At 45.5% G+C, this 21,405-nt stretch overlaps 1 protein-coding gene across 12 annotated transcripts in view; it reads left to right on the forward strand.

Annotated features, from left to right (window-relative positions):
- Fryl (FRY like transcription coactivator) overlaps positions 1-21,405 on the forward strand; it is a 229,478-nt gene that overhangs the window by 173,981 nt on the left and 34,092 nt on the right. For 9 of the 12 annotated variants that reach the window (XM_052198950.1, XM_052198952.1, XM_052198951.1 and 6 more), the window contains 12 exons: positions 1,418-1,586; positions 4,150-4,234; positions 4,894-5,006; positions 6,129-6,279; positions 6,969-7,072; positions 8,658-8,843; positions 10,269-10,473; positions 11,656-11,777; positions 12,713-12,903; positions 14,210-14,304; positions 16,122-16,729; positions 17,106-17,203. In XM_052198950.1, the coding sequence (XP_052054910.1) occupies positions 1,418-1,586; positions 4,150-4,234; positions 4,894-5,006; positions 6,129-6,279; positions 6,969-7,072; positions 8,658-8,843; positions 10,269-10,473; positions 11,656-11,777; positions 12,713-12,903; positions 14,210-14,304; positions 16,122-16,729; positions 17,106-17,203 (2,127 nt within the window). The remainder of the gene's footprint in view (positions 1-1,417; positions 1,587-4,149; positions 4,235-4,893; positions 5,007-6,128; positions 6,280-6,968; positions 7,073-8,657; positions 8,844-10,268; positions 10,474-11,655; positions 11,778-12,712; positions 12,904-14,209; positions 14,305-16,121; positions 16,730-17,105; positions 17,204-21,405) is intronic. The other 3 variants (XM_052198944.1, XM_052198955.1, XM_052198945.1) reach the window with 2 other exon arrangements.

The raw sequence follows: 21,405 nt of genomic DNA on the forward strand, positions 1-21,405 counted from the left end.
GGCAGCCACACCTTAGTGTGGACTTGACTGCTGACCCATTCTGTCTCTGTCACTGCCACTTCGTGCTGTCCCAGGCCAGGCGCTCTGCAAGTACAGGCGTTCCACTTCAAGGATAACACAGCATTTATTCTCTGAAATGACACCTAGTGTGATCAACAACTTAATACATGCAGCTGTCATAAGGGCTACAAAGGGAAGCTGTGCTGAGAATAATTATCTGAGAAACCCCCAGATAAGATAAAGGCTGGAGTTGGAGAGGGAGTGGTGGTGATGTAGAATCTACCATCTGTGGTGATGCAGAATCTATCAACTGAGGTCTGCCTAGGCTGCAGCTGGCATTTTGATAAGAGAGCTCAGGGCCTGTGTCTTCTGGAAGGGAGGGAAAGTTTGGGGCGTAGATGGAAAGGGAAGAGACGTGTGGTGCTCTTTCCTGCCATTAAATCCATTTAGTTAAATTAATAAATTAAATCCATTTACTCTAGTTAAGACTGGAGAGAAGGCTCAGCGGTTAAGAGCACTGTTTGCTCTTCGAAAGGACCCAGGTTCAGTTCCCAGCATCCACATGGTGGTTCACAGCTGTCTGTGACTCCATTTCCAGGGAGGGTAACACACTCCTCTTGCCTCTACAGTACCAGCCACACACATGGTACACAGGCATGCTTGCAGGCAACACATTCATACATGCGAAGTGAAAAATAAAATTGATCTGAAAAAATTATCCATCCGCGTTAACAGAACGATAGGAGCAGTGAGGGCCAAGGTGACTGTCCAGATGTGCACACGGCATGCCCGGCTCCCCAAAGCGTGCCCTGAAGAAAGCCAGATGTTCAGGACGTTGTCACGGAAGTTCTCACTGGGAAGTCTCCCATACACAGACTGCGGGGTGGCATGGGCGACCTAAGTGACGGCTGGACAGATGGCAGACATGCTCCGGCACGAGAGATGGGGCCTCTCTGGCTACTTCCTTGCTGTTAAAGTGTAAAGCCACTGTTTAGGCTCAGAGGTGGGGGCGGGGTGGTGGTGAGAACGGAAGAGAGACGTTTGGCTTGTGGACTGGATGAGTAACAATGAGAGGACGCCCCTACCCTGATGGCAGCCCCGAGCTTCTCCATTACCCAAGAAGCTTTTACATGACAGCTCCCTGCCCTACTCTTTTTACAAAGACCTTTGATTTATAAAAGAGAAAATCTGGCTTGCTGGGGGCTAGAGAAATGGTTTCCCCATCTAAGAGCCCCTGTTGTTCCTGCCGAGCACTAGGTTCAATTCCCAGCACCTCCATGTGGCACACAACCAACTCCAATTCCAAGCGCATGTGCGCACACACACAGAAACAAACATTTATGACATCCGCCCCTGCAGACGAAGCCACAAGATTAAAAGCTTCCTTCTTCTCTCCTGAACGCTTTCTCTCGTGCAGGTGAAGAAAGTCATCGTTTATCTGGGGAGAGACAAAACCATGCAGCTGCTGGAAGAGCTGGTGAGCGAGCTCCAGCTCACAGACCCCGTCAGCTCGGGCGTCACGCACATGGATAACCCGCCCTACTACCGCATCACATCCAGCTGCAAAATCCCCTCAGTCACCTCAGGTGAGCCCCGCCCACTGCTTGGAGGGGGAGCGATGCCTCGCCCACAGGTTCTTATTCACAGGCGTTCTTATCTTTAAATCCCTTTACCTATGAGACCAAATCGAATAGGCATGTATGGTGATTGATCTGAAGCTTGGTAAATCTTCTATAGGTAAAGAAATTTAATAGCGTCGTGATTCTTACTATTACAGAGAGGAATGGTAGTGGTGGTTGTACTTTTTTGGGAGCAGGGTATAAGTTCCTAAACAGTGAATTTTTAAAAATTCTCTTCTTTTGTTGGATGTGTTTTTAATGAATAGAGTCACCTTGTCTAATTCAGAGAAATGATAACTTGCTGGAACTACTCGTGCGGAGCCCACGCTGTAATTATTCGAATCTGTATTGTCCGTTGTAGACAGTCAAGTGAATGCAAGTAGCACTGGCTATGAATAGACGTAGTCTGATGCTTTTATGAAGTATGGAAAGATGCTGTGGTTTGTGACTGATGCAGCACGGAGTCATCGAGGCAAGCTAGCATTCCTCAAGGACTCAGCAGTGATTTGAGTTGAAGCAGTTGCTCTCTGTGTGGACAACTCCCAGTGATGACTAACAATGAGTCAGTGTAGCTAGGCCAGCAGGTCTCACCCGTCCTGATGCCATGACACTTTAACACAGTTGCCCATGTAGTGGGGACTCCCAGCACAAAATTATTTTCATTGCTACTTCATAAGTGTAATTTTGCTACTGTTATGAATCACGCGGTAAATAGCTGATAGGCAACCCCGCCACTAGTCTAGACTGTTGTTGGTGAAGATTCTGTGATACTTGGTCTCCTGGTGTATAGTACATGCTTGCACTAAGTCATTGCCAACTGTATCACTGGAAATATTTTCATTTCTGTCATTTATAATTTTTTCTTTGTATATTCTTTTGGCTTTTACCTTTTGGTCCAACTTTCCACCCAAACTATCTCTTCATGTTTAATTCTTTCACATATGCAAACAAGTGCTCAATCCCCAGAATGTTTGCTGATTTTTTTTAACATTCCACCAGTCATGTTTCCTGGTCGAACTTTGTTTTCTGATAGCTTACAAAGTCCCCATGTCCTTTCTACAGCTGTGTGTTCTGACTCTGTGCTAAGACTGTCCTTGAGAGCCTTTGAGAGGAGTGCAGTGTCCAGTGTTTGTAAGCTCTGTGAGCATAGAAGAGTGCTGTCAGCAGCCTTTGTCAGGTGACAGTCTCCCTGATGTCTGTCTCAGTGTGTAAAGCCTTTTCTCTTGAGTGAATCAGACCTCCAAGAAGGAGTTCTGTTGATCAGCTCCTGAGAGAAAGGATATGGACATCTGTGGTTTGCCTGTATTCACACACAGTCTCCTGGAGCCTAACAGGCCAGTGACTACAAAGACCTCAGGGCAGGGGGTGCCGTTCTAAAACTTAATTCCAGCAGTCTCATTTCTCCCCGTTGTCATCCAGAAAGTGTTCCTTTCTCAGCACTGCTTGGTGTGTCCCAGGCGAGAAGTGTTTTCATATACCCTCAGGAGGGAAAACTTCTACTGGTGGTGGGAAGAGACAGCCACCAGCTACAAATGTGCTGGAGTTAGTTTTGGAGAATGACTACTTTTGAAATAGATTTCTCAGACAGTCCTGTTTTGAGCACTGTCTCAACAACAGTATGGAAGCCTCTTCTTTTCTCCCATTACCCGTCTTAGTATTGGGACAGTTATTTCTTACCCATTCATTTGCTCTTTTGTATTGCAACTCTAAATTGATTGTGCAGTAGGGGCACATGCGTGCCATCCGGTGCATGCGGAGGTCAGAGAACAGCTTGCGGGAATTGGTTCTCTTCTTCCACCATGTGGGTCTCTGGAGTCAAACTCAGGTCGCCGGGCTTGGTAGCAAGTACTTTGAACCACTGAGCCATCCTTTCTATATCCACCATGTCTTAGGGTTTCTGTTGCTAAGAGGAGACACCATGACCAAGGCAACTCTTATAAAAGACAATATTTAATTGGGGCCTGAGTTCTACATCTTGGTTTGAAGGCAGCCAGAAAGACCTTTTTCTACAAGTAGCCAAGAGCGGGGTCTCTTCTGTACTGGGAAGAGCTTGCGCACTAGGAACCCCCAAAACCTGACTGCATGGTGACAATGCTTCCTCCAACAAGGCCACACCTATTCCAACAAAGCCGCACCTCCTAATAGTACCACTTCCTATGGCTAAGCATATTCAAACCACTATCCACTATCCACATTTCTTTTCTTAGAGTCAAGAGTCTGACAGTCCGGGGGGGTGGAGAGATGGCTCAATGTTTCAGAGCACTGGCTGCTTTTCCAGAGGCAAATTCCCAGCACCCACATGGGCAGTTCACAACTGTCTATAACTCCAAGGAATCTGACACTCTCACACAGACATACACGAAAGCAAAACACCAATGCACATAAAATAAGAATAAATCATTAGAAAGTGATTTAATAAAGGGATACAATGGTGGTGAGTGTCGCCACTTTGCTTTTGTGTTAGTCATGTATTGGTCAAAACATTTATTGCTCTCTTGAGCTAAGAGGTACTCTTTCTCTCTGATGACAGGAACTACTTCCAGCAGCAATACAATGGTAGCTCCCACAGATGGCAACCCGGACAGTAAGGCCCTAAAGGAGAACTTTGAAGAGAGGTGAGTACCCCTGTCTCAGCACATGGTAATGTCTTCATGCTAAGGCTCTAGCAAGCCTCCGTTTCCACGCTTGAGCGTTTTCCCATGGTCTCCTCAGCATCCTCTGCTCTTTGCTACACTCTAATGATAAAGGGCGGACTGTGCTGTCACTGTATGCTGAGGCAGGTACTTACTCTTTCTACCCATAGCTCGTACCAGAATCCCTATAGGATGGGATAGAGAAGAATAGTTGAGAGCCTCAGCTTTTGAATTAGAAAGTAGAAATTGGTGTGTGCCTAGTGGGCTGTTGGTAACATTTTGTATAAAGTATGCTTCTTTTACACATAGAAAGTAAGACAGGCGGAAAGGGGCTGAAGAGATGGCTTGATACTCAAACCACTTGCCACACAAGCTTAAGGATTAGAGGGGAGACTCTCAGAACCCCCTAAAAGCCAAGCAGTAACCCCACCACTCGGGAAGGGGAGGTGGAAAAAGAATTCCTAAGGCTAGCCACATAGGCAGGACAGCTAAGGTCAACCTCCAGTCTCCACATACGTGCATTTCTGCACGCATGTGCGCACCTACAAAACGTACATACTAAGGAGAAGATGAAGTGTGCGATACACCAGAAACTCCACTTCCCTGTGATCTGTGCCTGACTCCCACCGTCCTCCCCGCAGCTATGTGCACCTGGACATCTACGGTGGACTGAACAGTCATTTAAACCGGCAACATCACAGGCTGGAGTCGCGATACAGCAGCAGCTCCGGAGGGTCTTACGAAGAGGAAAAAAGTAATTCTCAATCCTCCTTAAATCTTACTATTTCAACGACATGTATTGTTAACCTTGTTAATGAGTTTGTTCTTCCAAGGAATTGTTTTAAAACGCTTGAAAATTGTATTCAACTGCCAGTAGTTCTAATGTGATCTGAGGCATCTTGAGTTTAAGGAATGAATTTATTAAGCAGCAGGAAGCTGGAAGGTTTTTGTTCTAGGTGCAGATTCGCTTCAAATAGCATATAGAATCTGTTCTCAAGAAGTGTCAGAGAGCTGGGCGGTGGTGGTGCGCACCTTTAATCCCAGCACTCGGGCAGCAGAAACAGATGGATTTCCAAGTTCAAGGCCAGCCTGGTCTACTGAGTGAGAATCAGAACAGCCAGGGCTACAAAGAGAAAACCTGTCCCTCCCCAACCCCCCTCAAAAAGAAGTGTCAGAGAACAGACATTGTATGCTGTCTGGCTGTTGTTCTTTAAACAGATTAACTTATCTTATGGATCCACATTTTGGTGAAGTTTTCTCTTCTACTTCCCTAGCGATCAGTCCTAACCAAGTAGTCCTGCCACTTGAAGGAAGGGAAGGGCAGAATAGAAACATCATAACCAGATCCGGACTCTGGAGGATCTGGTATACTGTCCTCATGTTGTGCATCATGGAACTGAGGTCCAGAGAGGTTAAGTGACTTATCCACATCACACAGAATTCACATTTCCGGGTGTCGTTTGTTCTGTGCCCTGCAGCCCAGGGTAGTAGAACAGATTTCTTCCAGAGATGGGTTTGTATCAGCCCCGTCTCAGGAAATTTAGAACCAAATAACTTCCTGGAAGATCCTTGTCTCACGGCAGCTTTATTTAAGAGATGGTCTCCTGGTCTGGCCTTCAACCGGGGAGACACAGGACATATCAGTATAGATTTGCTTGAAGATGGAGACTCGATCAATAAATCGGTCTCCCAATCTCTTCTTCCCCCAAGTTTATAACCTTTGTGCCTCCGTCTCCCTTGAAAATGTGTATCAAGGTAGTAAGAAATTGTCTGGATCCCTTCTGGATGCTGTGGATAGTGGGGTGTCTTACTAGATAGAGCTTGCGTACGTCAGCCGTCAGACGGTGCAGAAAATGAGATGGTTTTATCTTGATAGGTGATTCAATGCCACTTTATTCTAATTGGCGCCTGAAAGTGATGGAGCGTAATCAAGGAGAACCTCTGCCCTTCCCGCCAGCTGGAGGATGCTGGTCACCACTGGTGGATTACGTGCCTGAAACAGCATCTCCGGGATTGCCTCTTCACAGGTGGACTAGAGCGTCATTCCTATTTCATACCGAACCACGCGGCAGCTGATCCCCTTCAGCTGCCCAGACACTGTCTGACACCACAGCACAGCGCAGGCGTGGTCGCCCCCACTAAGACACCGCACCAAAATTAGACCTGTCCGTTAAAAGATCCAAAACTGTATTCTGAGTGCGCAAAGTTAACATTACTGAGTCTGACGCCCCTGCTGCTCTTCTGGGTGTCTGGCATAGTTACTTGACCTTTCTACGACCCAGTTACCACATCTGAAAAAAAAAAAGTGACTTCTTTGTGGTCAGCACTGGTTTTGCTATTGTTTTGTTTTGGAATTTGATTAACCTGAATTCTAGTGAGAAGGAAAACAATTACTACATTCTTTCAGAATGTATCAACGCACCAAACACGTACTAAACACCTCTTGGGGGGGAGTGCTGTTTGTGGTATTACGGTAGGTCTGAGGATTCAAGATAAAGAAATAGAGCCCTCGACTCCAGTGAGCTCCGAGACCTGTGCTTTGTGCTAAGGCTGTCGCTGTGACTGTTCTCTTCCGCTGCAATGTTTTTCCCTCTTTTTTCCCCCTCTAGAAAAGTGTGTTTCCGTAGAATACTCAAGTCTTGGAGGCATTTGTACAGTTTTCTCTGGGTCATTTCCCCTCTGGTAAGCTGCTAACCCCGTGTCCTTCCTGTCACAGGTGTAACATAGCCGTGATCCTGCTAACAGATCTGATCATTGACCACAGCGTGAAGGTGGAATGGGGAAATTACCTCCATCTTCTTCTTCATGCAATTTTTATAGGTAAACAAGTTCAAATCCCTCCTCTTTGTGATCCCGGGACCATTTTAAGGTGGTTAGACCAGTGGTTCTCAACCTGTAGTTTGCAACCCCTTTGGGGGCCGGGGCCAAACATCCCTTTCTGTGGGGGAGCGTGGTTGCATGTCAGATATCCTGCACATCAGATTTTTATGTTGTGATTTATAGCAAAATTACAGTCTGAAGTAGCAATGAAATAATGTTTTGATTGGGGTCCCCACAGCATGAGGAACTGTATTAAAGGTGACAGCACTGGGAAGGTTGAGGGACCCCTGTTCTAGATGCTGCTGTTTCTTGTGTTTTAGTATTGCTTCCCTGAGACTTCACATCCTCTCTTTCCGGTGGGGAGTCACACTTAGCCTGACCACAGGCATGTCTATTGCCTTCCACCAGGGAACAACCCCATGGCCATTGTGTGTATGTATGTGTGTGTCATGCGCACACACCAAGCAACAGTGTTACCTCTCAGCCACTCCTCTAGCCCGTATCACTCCAATTCATATGCAGTTCCATGGTCCCTTGTATCTTCCACACAAACACCTGTGCATTCTCTCAGGGTGCAGGAGCAAGAGGGGATGTGTTGCTGTAACAGAGTAGCATTAGTTTACCTCAGAAAATGGAGAATGTAAATGCATTCCGAGTGTGTAAAGTGCCAGACCTCTGCAGAGTCTGATGACAGCTGAGTGTGCCTGTGTCTGTGGCGGCACGCATGGGCTCTTCCACATCTGTAACGTCTCTGTGCTTGGAACATTGGTGCTCTGAAGACAGTCACCTTCTGGTGAAGCTCTCTTTCCTACTGTGCGCATGCACAGTGTTTGCCCTACCTAGTTCTCATGGGAAATAGACATTTACTCTGTCTTACAAGCCAGGCAAAATAGAATGCCTGCTTTCTTAAAAGAATTAATAGGTATCTGGAATTACCTAGCAGAGTCAGAATTTCTAAGAGGTTTTGAAGGTTTGGGCATGAAACAAATGTAAACGTTAGCTTGAGAGACAGGCAGAGGCAGGCAGATAGATCTCTTGAGTTCCAGGCCAGCCATGTTACATAATGAGACCCTCTTTCAAAAAGACAAAAACAAAAAACAAAAAACAAGCAAACAAAAAATAGTTACCCCAATTCTCCCTAGGTATATAGTGGGTAGATGGCCTTTATAACTGTGTGTGGGAACTTACCACAACCAATTTAGGACTAAGTTGTGTAATGCCTAATATTCCATGGCATCTCTTCTATACAGTAAGCACTCATATTTGTGGGTTCTGGAGGCTGGGCTGCACCCCCATAGCTTGCACACTCGCTGGGTGTGCCCTGGGTGTGAACTCAGCATACACAGACTGTTTTCCTTGTCTCTTTCTCTCATTGATCACCAAAGAGTACTGTAACCACTCCTGAGGTAGTATCCCCATTCTGTTCTTAGTAATGCAGATTTGATTTGGAGTTTCCGGAGGGCATGGGGCACTCACACTACACCACTGCATGTCAGGACCCCACATGCTGCCATTTCGTCATATGGGTTTTGTGGCAAGCACACCGCCCTTCGAGCTGATGATGCTTCTGTCCTGTCCTCTCTAGGGTTTGACCACTGCCACCCTGAAGTGTATGAACATTGCAAGCGCCTGCTTCTGCACTTACTAATAGTGATGGGACCCAACAGTGACATCCGGACTGTCGCCTCTGTCCTCCTCAGGAACAAGGAATTCAACGAGCCCAGGGTGTTGACAGTCAGGCAAGCTGCACACTCAGATTACACGTTCACAGGTACCGACTTGGAAGCTGCGGGTCCTAAGGTAGAAACGCCTTCAGGTTGGAATCCCATGGGACTGAAAGTACACCAAGGAAAGGCTGAAATGTGTAAACGTTTCAGATGCAGCTGTGTCATTTCAAGTAGCATCTGAATCATTCGTAACCAACTAAAAGAATGCGTTGTCAAGAACGGGCAGTCAAGTCTCCTACTCGTATGGCTGTCTAGCAAGGGGATTTTAGGTTGGGAATATATAAGTTGAAAAAGAAAAAGTGCTTAATTTGAGATTTCTGTGGTGGCAATTATTTTGTTGTGTCTGTGTTAAAATCTGTTTTCTTGATGCTCACAGTCCACTCATAAATTATTATTATTATTATTATTAATTCCACAATTGCTAATACAGCAATTTATAAAATAATGTTTTTTTAAGGAATCAAAGTTCATTTGCTTTTTTTATCTGTTCACATGGCGGACACAGCACTGATACGATTTTTAAAACTCGCTAAAAGACAGATCAAGGACCAGGTCCTTGTGGTAAAGAAAAAGGAAGGAAAAAAAATAATGCCTGCAAATCGTCTTTGGCCTACACACACATGCACACATACACACACACATACTCACACACACTCACATATACACACACACTATACACACACACTCACACTCTCAACACACAACATACGCACACACATATACTCACACACCATACTCTCTCTCTCTCTCTCTCTCTCTCTCTCTCTCTCTCACACACACACACACACACACACACACACACACACCTGTATGTGCACTAGCACCGCTCCCCAACATACATAAAATTAAACTAAAAAATGTAATTTTAAAAGTTTTTAAAAGCAAAAATAGAAAGAGCCTTCCTGGTTTTACATGAAAGCAATTTCACTCAAAAATCCCAAAGTTTGTTGTGTTCTAAAGGTCCTTTTGCCATTTTGTGAGGTTTTAACTTTTAACAGTTTTTTTTAACAATCGGCTTGATATAAATATTAGATAGAAACTGAAACACATTCTTAAAAGTAAAATGGAGCCACGACTATAGCTTCTTTTTGCATATGAAGTTGAAAATTAGCACGCATTACAACAGCGTAGCTCGCCTTCACAAAGGTGGAAACACCCAAATTGCTAGGACTTTGCCGCGGTCCGTGGTCTCCGGCAGGTGGCAGCAGAGGACCGCCCAAAGTGCAGCTGAGGGCAGCCACCTCCAAAGCATTGCTGCAGCTGAGCCTGCCGAGATCAGGGAAGATGAATCATGCCCAAGAACCCGACCACGCCCTCATGTATCCACCCCACCCTACCCCACCCCCCCACCCCCACCCCCCTCCCCCGCGCAGGCGCGCACCGCCTGTGAGTAGCAATGAGCAGTGCATCTTGGCACTATCCTGTAGCCCCACTGTGCGTGTGTGTTCACGGGCGGCTTTCTCTTTCAGCAGGCATTAACGATCTTACACCCGATTACCAGCCGTCCCCTATGACCGACTCAGGGCTCAGCTCCAGTTCTACCTCCTCTAGTATCAGCTTAGGAAACAACAGCACCGCCATTTCTCACCTCCACGCCACCCTCCTCGGCGAGGTGGACCTCTCAGTGGAGCAGGACGGAAAAGTCAAAACCCTCATGGAGTTCATTACCTCAAGGTAACCGGGCGGCTCTCACCGTCCCAGCATCCTCCGTGCCGAGCTAGCCACGTGCAATAGCGCAAGCCAGGTTTAGATTTTTTCTGAAACACTAAACTTTGAAACACACAAGTTTATATTGTATTTCTACGTATTAGTTTTGAAAAACATATGGTATGTATATCACTAAATGCCCAGAGACAACACTATTATCTGGAGTCATAACAGTCTTAATTAACCAACCAGCAAATACTTTTTTATGGCCTGCAGCATGCATAATAGATGAATAGATGGAAACAGGATAGGGTGAGATGCCTGGCCCGCGGTGAGAGCCAAAACATGGGACCTCGAAAAAGCAGGGTGAGTTTGGCAGTGGTAAAGAAGTCCTGATGGTAATGACCAGAAAAGTGATTTCTACACAGTGCTAGAACGCCTGGGAAAATACACATAGGAGAGCCGTGAAAACCAGGCCGATAGTTATAAATTACATTAAAAAAAATGTGTTGGCTAGAAAGTTGGCTCCGCAGTTAAGAGTACTTGTTGTACTCTTAAACAAGGACATAGGTTTTGCTCTCAGCACCCACACCGTGGCCCCCAGCCCTCTGCCAACTCCAGTCCCTGGGGATCTGACGTCCTCTTCCGACCTCAGAGGGCCACAGGGAGGGCATGTCTTGCATAGATAGATACACACGCATGTGCAACCGACCTCAGAGGGCCACAGGGAGGGCATGTCTTGCATAGATAGATACACACGCATGTGCAACACACATAGAATAATAAATAACCATTTTATATGGGTTTGGTCCCTCTGATATCTACCCAGAAATTGGGAGGTTGGTTTTTTTGTGGGAGACCAAGTCACAGAATTATGAAATATAATTAGGGATTAGAAAAAAAATGACACTGAAGGGAACTACACAGGCATCCTAAGTTTTAAATTTCCCTTTTCTGTGAGCAATGCTCTCTTCATTGGGCTAGTCTGCCTCCTTCTTTGGCCGCCTCTGAGCCCCAGTCCTGTCTTCCTCCACTGGCTGTAGGCCCTTCTTGTTTATGTGCCTAGGGTGACCGGAGTAGGTTGTGGCCGTGATCTGACATGTTCAGCCACTGTCCCTCCCGTGCATGTCAAGGAGAAGTAGTGCCAGGTAAAGGCACATGCTCGATGCCAACTCCAGACAAATGAATGTCACCGTCCCCTGTTTTCAGAAAACGAGGGCCCCTTTGGAACCATGAGGATGTTTCCTCCAAGAACCCCAGCATCAAGAGTGCCGACCAGCTTGCCACCTTCCTGAAGCACGTGGTTTCCGTCTTCAAACAGTCAAATGCAGGTACTGCCTTCCATGAATGCACCAAGCAACGTTTGATCGCCATACAATGTCGGTATGGCTGAATTTTCAACGATGCCCAGCTAGAAGGCATCTCCTAATATTCTCCTGTGTACATATTTTTAGAAAGCTTTTCTTGTTTTAGTACGTGAATGGTGTCAGATGTAAAGAAAAATTACTAATTAAAAATAAGATTTCTACCCGTGACATAGTCACATGGCCGACTATAAAATTGTTTAATACAATTTAGAGTTATGAAAAATAACATTAAAGCAGTGGTTTTTAGACTTTCTGATGCTGCAGCCCTTTAATACAGTTCCTCATGTTTAGTGACCCCCAACCATAAAATTATTTTCGTTGCTACTGTCGTGACTCGTAATATAAATACCTGATATGCAGAATATCTAATATGTGACCCCCCAGAGTGGTCATGACTCACAAGCTGAGAACCTCTGCCTCAAAGGGAAATAACAGAAATTATACATTTTAAAACCCGTTCTACCTAAGTAACATTTTCTGCAATTTAAAATTTAACACATTCTGACAGTCTTTGTAAAAGCATTGCACGCTGGCATGGCGCTTGTCTGTGAGGAACAGCTCTGCTTCTCCTCGCCTCTGGCAGTGCCTAGGTTCATTTTTGCCCTCATTGTAGGGTTGGCAAAGTGACTAGGATGTTGCTAAATACCATTCAATACCTAGGACATCCCACTTTACGGTAAACTACCTGTCTCCAACTGTCAGCATGGTGGAGGCTGAGACATCCTGGTCTCAGGATCCCTTCCTTGAAGATCAGAACAAAGCTCTCTCTCCAACGCAAGCACAGTGCAGTACTGCACATAATTAACCCATGTCTGCAGGGCACTGGTGGCAGAATAGCTAGCCTCTGGTTACAGCTCCCAGGGGTACACAAGCACCCATGGTCTCCCGTGTCTTCTCAGAAGGAATACACTTGGAGCGCCATCTCAGCGAGGTCGCCCTGCAGACGGCCCTTTCATGTTCTTCTCGACACTATGCTGGGAGATCCTTCCAGATTTTCAGGGCACTGAAGCAGCCCCTGTCTGCAAATACGCTGTCTGATGTCCTCTCCAGGCTCCTGGAAACTGTGGGGGACCCAGGGGAAGATGCACAGGTAAGTGCTTACCCCCCCTTCAGGGCAGTGATCAGCCGCTCCTAGGAGAGAAGGATTCACGGCTGTAGCCAGATCCACACAGATGGCTGTTCAATTACTCACACAGTTAGCAGCAGGCAGAGCAGTAGGAAGCAGAGTGACGGCTCCTGCTGACTATTTAAGAACCTATTTAGATCCTAATGTATGTCTGTTAGAGAAAGCTTTTTCAACACACACAGCTGCATACTACCTAGATCTCCAGAGTCACCGCAAGGTAGGAGTGTTAGGATGTTACATTTCAATGGGAAGAAAAGCAGAGGTTCATTTTTAAAGATTTTCAAGTTTGTACGGTCTAGTGGGTTGATTGATTGTAGACATTGGATCTTCAGTGACAAACAAGGTCTTGGCTTTCTGGAAATTGTAGAAAGAAGGGTTTAATCTGCCCACACAGTCTTATTTAATAGTAAATTCCATAAAGTACTAAGGTATTGCTTTCAAGAGCCATGGAAAAGGGAAATACACACACACACCACATACACACAAACACAACACACATACACACACAGACACACACACACACATACACAGGTAAGTGGTGATCTTTAAAGAGATGTTGAAGTGAACCAGGTCCTGTAAATATCTGGGTTGATAACATTTCAGAGAGAAAAAACAGGAATCAGAAGCACAAAGGCCCTGTGACAGGGACAACAGGTCTTCTTTGAGGAACTAGCAAACATTGAGAGGCAGGAGCCAGACCTAACCAGGCCAGAAGGCGGAAGTCCTTGTAGATTCTACATCCCACTAATGGGAGCCACTCCAAGGTTTTGAGAAAAGCAAGTATATGTGATATGACTTGCTTTATTATTTGGGGGGAGGGGTGGCCTCTCAGAGGGGCCTCCTTGCCGAGGTTACGCGGACAGGTCAGAGAGTCCAACCGGAGGCTGTTGAAAGAGTCCAGGCTGAAGCGGTAGGTTCCATTCAAAGACTGACAATGGGAGGTGTGGGGAAAGAGGTCAGGTTTAGGGTGTTTTAAAGTGATATTTTCAAGATGTGATGACAGATTTGGTGTACATATAGAGACAGAAACAAAGATAGTGCCAAAGACTTCGGGTCTCAGCAATTTGTGGTGATTACAACGCTGTTAAAATCAGCCCGTGCCGTTAGCCTGATGAGCACTCGCTCACCAATCAACAAATCATGTCGCTCAGGTTAATTATTTTGTAAACGCGAGGTCGATTCTATTTTTAAATCTCCCCAGGAAGTCCACTACCATTTAAAAAAAAAAAAACAGAACGTAATTAATGAAAATCTATTCTTTATCCCCCAGGGATTTGTGATTGAATTGCTTCTCACCTTGGAATCTGCAATTGATACCTTGGCTGAAACCATGAAGCACTATGACCTGCTGTCCGCCCTCTCTCAGTAAGAACATGCAACCAGGCAACCTGAATGCCAGACTCCAGTGTCTCTGTGACCCTGGTGGCAGCAGACGTATCTAACGTCGATAGTGTGGGTAACATCCCAAGAGTTCAGATAGTGCAGATGGAGGCGGTGGCCGGGGAGCCCTGGGCTTGATCCCTGCCGCCAAATAAACGTAGTGTAGTGGCTCTTGGCTGTGATCCTACCACTTGGAAGTTGGGGAGAGGTGGGTGAGAAATTGAAGGTCATCCTAGGCTGCATAGTGTTCTCAAGGCCAGACTGCAATACGCAAGGCCCTGTCTGAAAGAAAAAAGAAAAGTCAGGGGAGAGAAATCAGATGGACGGAAGAAACATGGCGCAGCATCAACTCAGGTGCAAATCGAGTTCAGTTTCCCACACCACGTCCACTCCACAACTCCAACCCCAAAAGGTCTGACATCCTTTTCTGCCATTTGAAGACATTCACAGATACATGTGCATACATTTTTTTTTTTAATTTTTTGCTTTAAAGCATGGAAAATGCTTACAGGTGAGTAAGCAGTCCTCGGGGAGGACTTGCAGAAAGTTCTGGAGCCGATCTTGCCAGCGTTCCCTTCCAGTCCTAGTCGGGGACCTTTTTACTAAGTAGGTTCTACCAGCAAGCTCCACTGCTGTCCCTCACACCGGGGTGCAGTTACTCCCGGGGTGGTCCCTCAGGACACTTGTCTTCACCACAGTGCCACTTCCTCAGAGCCCCTCACTTCCACTTGCTCTGCCTTGAGGATCTCGGGCCGCTAATCCCTGAAATCCCATGTCCAAAGTCACCTCCCGCCTAAGCATTTCTAACTCCCCTTGCTAATTATTTTATCTTTTGGGTTCCTAATATTTTTACTCATAGCAGTGCAAAGGTTGTAAATACATCTTTACCGGCTTGCTTTCCTCCATAGGTTTTATTTACCGTCCCTATCTTTTGGGACACATATAAAAGTAATTCATTTTAATCAGTGGAACGTGCAGAAGAAGTCACACTTCTTTATGCTTGGGCCCCTTGGGATGAGTGTGTGATTGGGAGCAGTGTCCAGCTGTCAGCCATGATGCAGGCAGGGTCTGAGGTAGAGGCGACTCGTGTCTCCATCCGGGGCTGAGCTATTACTGCTCTAGTGGTGAAAGCCTCTTCTGAGCTCAGAAGACAGAGCCATGGCAGAAGAAATCTTGTTGCACTTTTTGTTTTTATGTTGTGTCAAAACTGATTTTTAAAAAAAGTTACTTTTTCAATTTTTTAGGAATAAATTTAATGTAGCGAAAGTGTTCTTTTTTTCTATCATTCCTTTTTTCTTTCTTTTGTTCTATTATCTATCTGTCTACCTACCTGTCCATCTATCCATCCATATCTTTTTGTTGTTGTTGTTTTTGAGACAGGGTTTCTCTGTGTAGCTCTTGGCTGTCCTGGAACTCACTCCGTAGACCAGGCTGGCCTCGAACTCAGAAATCTGCCTGCCTTTGCCTCCTAAGTGCTGGAATTAAAGGCGTGCGACACCACCACCCGGCTCATATCTTTTATTTGTTGTTGTTAAAGAACGTCCCTATTCACAAAGAATGCCCACTCACAACCTTAAAATCTTATAGCACAGATTTTTTTTAAAAGATTTATTTATTTTTATGTGATTACACTGTAGATGTCTTCAGACACATCAAAAGAGGGCGGGCATCTGATCCCATTACAGATGGTTGTGAGCCACCATGTGGTTGATGGGAATTGAACTCACAACCTCTGGAAGAGCAGTCAGTGCTCTTAACCACTGAGCCATCTCTCCAGCCCCACCTATCTCTTTTGTTTTTAGAACCTCGTACCACGATCCTGTAATGGGAAACAAGTATGCAGCTAACAGAAAAAGCACTGGCCAGCTCAATCTAAGCACAAGTCCCATAAACAGCAGCAGCCATTTGGGATGCAACGGCGACACAAGAAGTAACTCCTTGAGGTTAAGTCTAGCCGGTGACCGCAGAGGTGACCGGCGACGGAGTAACACACTGGACATAACAGATGGACGGATAAACCATGGCGGCAGCTTGGCGAGGACTCGAAGCCTTTCCTCGCTGAGAGAGAAAGGCGTGTATGACACGCAGCCCCCGACGGAGCCGGGCAACCTGATGGCCACCATCTTTTGGATAGCAGCGTCTCTGTTGGAATCCGACTACGAGTACGAATACCTCCTGGCTCTCCGGCTTCTCAGCAAATTGCTCACCCACCTGCCTCTGGATAAGTCCGAGAGTCGGGAGAAGATTGAGAGCGTGCAGAGCAAGCTGAACTGGGGGAACTTCCCAGGCCTTCAGCAGCTCTTCCTCAAGGGCTTTACCTCGGCGTCCACCCAGGAGATGACCGTGCACCTCCTCAGCCAGCTCATCTCCGTCTCCAAGCACTCGCTGGTGGATCCGTCCCAGTTGTCAGGTGAGGTCACCATGGTCAGTTAGTGTCATTACTCGTGAAGGGTGGCAGTGGGGGTCTGGAGGGTGAACCTAGTGTCCTGCCAGTGCTAAACAGACACAGCCGTTGGACTCCAGCCTTGGCCTAAAATTTCACTTGTAGCTGGCATGTAGACCAATCATTGCTTGCAAAGTTGCTAATTTCTGCACAAGAATAGAAGTAGTAGTAGTAGTAGTAGTAGTAACTTTTCATGTTAGATGAATTACCTGGTAAAAATTTATACGATCAGATATCCCATAAAATGAAAATGCGTTCTCTAGACAGTTGAAGCGCGCCTTTAGCCTTCCATGTATTGTTCAATAAAGTTGGTTCTTGTTGCTTTTCTCCCCCCACCCAACAGGCTTTCCTCTGAACATCCTTTGCTTACTGCCTCACCTAATCCAGCATTTTGACAGCCCCACTCAGTTTTGCAAAGAGACAGCTAGCCGGATAGCAAAGGTAAGTGAACGCAGCGTTGAAAGGCTGGGGTGTGGGCGCCGTCCTGTCCTGCCAGTCCTCTCGCTGTTCCTTTCCGAATTTTACCTCTCGTGTTTATTCTGTCCATCATAAGGTGCTGCACCGAAGCCAGTGAATAAAAATATCGAATTCCAGTGACCCTGCTGCGTCCTGAGTCTTTTTCTGCTCCTTTTCCTATTTTTCTCCTCTACCGCTCTGACTGTCTCTCCCTTATTCATTCATTTACTGGCAAAGCCAGACCAGGCCCTGGGGGTGGGAGCTCTCGACTCAGTGAGAGGTAGATAGAGCTGCCGTCCTCATGGGCCATGGAGCGGGGACATAGGCATGGAAGCGGAGGCCAGCCTAGAGTCTGGTGAGGCTCCAGGCAGTGGGGACAGAGCCTCTAGGGGTCTCTCTGCTGTCTGGGCTAATAGTGAAGATCTAATAAGAGCCACCAAGGTGAAATTCCTGAGTGAGAGGCTGTGAGGGGACCAGGAATCGAAGTTTTCTGGGCAGAGGAAATTGCAGAAAGCTTGGGAGACACCACCTGTTAAGAGCCCTTGCTGCTTTTGCAGAAGACATGAGCTCAGTTCCCCGCCCCCCCCAAACATATAGCATGCGCGCACACACACAAATTAAATCGACCTGTTAAAGGAGAAAAAAACCTGGGCAGCGCCCCCCAAACGACCAGCCATAGTCTATCTTGAGTTTCCTAAAATCCTTTCTACTTTTTTTCTTTTTAACTTTCTTTTCTCTTTTCTCTCTGCTCCCTTATTTTTCCTTCCCACTGCATAGTAGTTCCGAAAGCAGTAGGATAGCTATTTTTATATCCTCTGTTAAGGTGTTGAAAACGTATGTCTCCTAATTTCGTCAAATAGGATTTTGACATTTTACACTTTCAATAATTTCCTGTCTGAACAGCTTTTTAAAGGTAAGATTCCTATTTATACATGTACGACTATGTGTGCGTCAGCCGTTGTCCCTTGGAGGGAGAAATTTTCAAATTTAAAAACAAACAATTACAAATAAAAGTTAGATACGTTTAAAAATAATAACGCACCCGGAAGTAACCGGTGGGCAACAAGCCGGGAGGAGACAGGGAAGGACTGACTGCACAGCTGCAAACTGGAACCCGGCAGGGAAAACCGGAAATTTCCCAGAGAGAGGGATAAGGAAACTGCCTGTTCTTGAAGAGCTTTTTCCAGAAACAGTTTTCTTACAATCGGTGATTCGGTTAATGGGCAGCACAGTAAAGGGAAGAGGCTGGTTCGTACAGCCCAGGGTAGGGAACATCACACCCCCCTTACCCCACCCTCAACCCCTGTGGTCGGGCGCAACGCTGCTGCGAACAGAGCCACTAGAGGGCGCTAAGCAACAGCGGTAAGAACAGCAGCAGTGAGGGCCTTGACACTACCTTGCTTGGTAATACAGAGGACCAAAAAATACAAAGAGCTAGGCGAGGTGGCACCAGCCCGTGGAGGAAGGATCACCACAAGCAAAGGGCACCCCAGTGTCCCGAGGGGGTTGTAGGACAGCCAAGGAGCAAAACGAGACCCTGCCTTAAAAATCCAGAAAAGATAAAAAAGGCTTATTAATCAACTAGAGCATTGAGGCCCCTCCCTACTTGAATTTCTAAATGTATTATAATTTATTAAATACAAAGAGATTCTGAAATAGCCGAAGATGAATAGCTGAATCTCCGCTTGTCATGGTTAACAGAAACATATCAATCTCCTCAACACGGTACACTAGGTGTGGAGGCTCATGTCTGTGGTCTCAGTTCTCAGAGGCTGAGAAGGAATTTTGTCGTGAGTTTGAAGCCAGCTGGGTTACATGGTAAGTTCTAAGCCAGCCTTGGCTACAGAATAAGAGCCTGTCTCAAAAAATTAAAAAAATTAAAAAATTAAAAATCCCAACTCCTGAGCTGACAGAATGGCTCAGTGGGAAGAGGCACCAGCCTCCAACCTGTGCAGCCCAAGTTCGATCCCCATGTGGTGGACAAAAGGAGAGAACCCACCCCTGCAAGGAGTCCCTTGACCTCCACACACATGCGCAGTAAATAAAGAAATGGAATGAAATCGAAAGGGAACTGTATATGGTAGCAGAAAAAGGTGGCACGAAGATTCTTATTCTAGATTTCTTTAATACATTCAATAGAACAGTAAGAATTTCACAGAAAACCGACTGAAATGAAATGATATTTTGGAAAATATTTGCCTAAAATAAACCAACCTTATACAAAGCATTCTCACCGAGAAGGGTTTAGGATGATATGAAATTTATTAAAAATGGCTTTCATTTTAATATTCCAATTATGCATCGCTAGGAAAATACAAACAAGGTCTCTCCCCAACCCCGGCTGAGGAGCTAGAGAGGAGACATGAGGGGAAACTATATAAGTGGCTTAATTGGGGTTTTTAAAAAAAGCAAAGACCTCAAATAGGGGAAAAGAAGCATCTAAGATGGGGCCGGAGTGTGTTCGGTAGCCAGTCCACTGAATGCTGGAGTCGCTGAGACGCCTGGGCTGAAGGATGTCACAGCCCCTGGGACAAGGCTGCTGGTGTCCTCGCAGCATCACCTCATCAGGACACCGCAAGCCCACAGTGGGGTTTTGTTGTTGTTTTGTTTTTTGTTTTTGGGGTTTTTTGTTGTTGTTGTTGTTGTTGTTGTTGTTGTTTTTGGGTTTTTTTTTTTTTTTTTTTTTTTTTGCTTCTAAGAATCCAAATCAGGCTTTCTGTGATTGCTAAATTGTTTTTAAGTGTGCTTTCTCCTACAGAGCAGCACCGGATGGCTCCCACTGTGTGTGCTTTTAGAAACCTGCAGGCAGTGGGTTAAATTGATTTCCTCAATTTATTCTCCCACTTGGAACTGTTGAGAGTAATTTTCTGCTATTATGTGCTTCCTCATTATGCAAATATCACTGGATCTCAGTTTGTGGCCCTGGAGAGCTCGGCATCTCTGGCCAGACAACACCCTTTCCTTATGCCAGGAACCTTGCCAAAAAGTTTGTTACAGAATATTTCTTAATCACTGGATTGTATTTTAACTTTGCGCTTCCAAATGTCGAAATTAATTCATAAGTTATTTTCCTTTTTATAATATTGCACAGACAGGAATTCTCTCCCTTTTTGAAGATAAGTACTTAAAAATCAATGTTGAGGAAAAAGTACCCTTTTGTAAGAATTTAGTATAGCCAGAGGTGATGGTGCACACCTGTAATCCCAGCGAGTTCAAGTCTGGCCTGGGCTACATAACAAGGCTCAAAAGCAAAAACAAAAATCTCCAAAGAATGTTTTATTATTCAGGACAATTTTCTAGCAATTTTCTAGCAATAAATAGTCATTGTGAAATTGTAAGATTATATGACTTTTAAATCATTAGGTTATTCTACATTAAAATAGAAGTGAGAAACCAAGTCCCCCACCCCTCCCCCACCCCACCCGCCTCCATCTTCTCTTATTGGATTTATGGATAATGAATGAGATCAGTGCTTTTGGGGAATTTATAAAATGATTTTCAGGGTACTGCATTGGTATTTTCTGCAGTTGTACATGCATGCCTTTATATCTCCAGCCTGAGCATGGATAATTGCCAAGACATGGACTTGAGGTCCCTCGGGTCAGTCAGCTGTCCTCTGAATTATTGAAATAATTAGTTAAACATATGCATATTTCAGAGGCAATATTCTCTTTACTAAATACTGTAGGCAGTTGTGGAAACGGATACAACGCATTAGGAATAAAATGGAAGAGTAAGCTTGACAAATGAAAAGAAAACTGAATAGACAGTATGACAAGGCCGGACTTTATGATACATCCATGTGTACATACATGCATGCATATATACATGCATATATGTATGTACACATATATACATACATATACATACACATGCATATATGTGTGTGTGTAGATAGATAGATAGATAGATAGATAGATAGATATAACCCATAGATGACTTCACCAGGGACAGCGATATAGACTGTAAACGCTGTCCAGTGTAAAACCCAGACAAGTGCTGCACCTGTCTGTCCTCTTTCTGGTCTTCCTTCCCTTCCTTCCCTTCCTTTCTGGTTCTCACCCTTCCTAGCGATACAACCGTTTAGTACACTTCCTCACATTGTGGTGCCCCCCAACTATGAGGCTATTTTCATCACGACTTCACAATGGCACTTTGGTTACTGTTATGAATCGTGATGTACATAT

Source organism: Apodemus sylvaticus, chromosome 11 (genome assembly GCF_947179515.1).
Source record: "Apodemus sylvaticus chromosome 11, mApoSyl1.1, whole genome shotgun sequence".
In the NCBI taxonomy this organism is placed as follows: Eukaryota; Metazoa; Chordata; class Mammalia; order Rodentia; family Muridae; genus Apodemus; species Apodemus sylvaticus.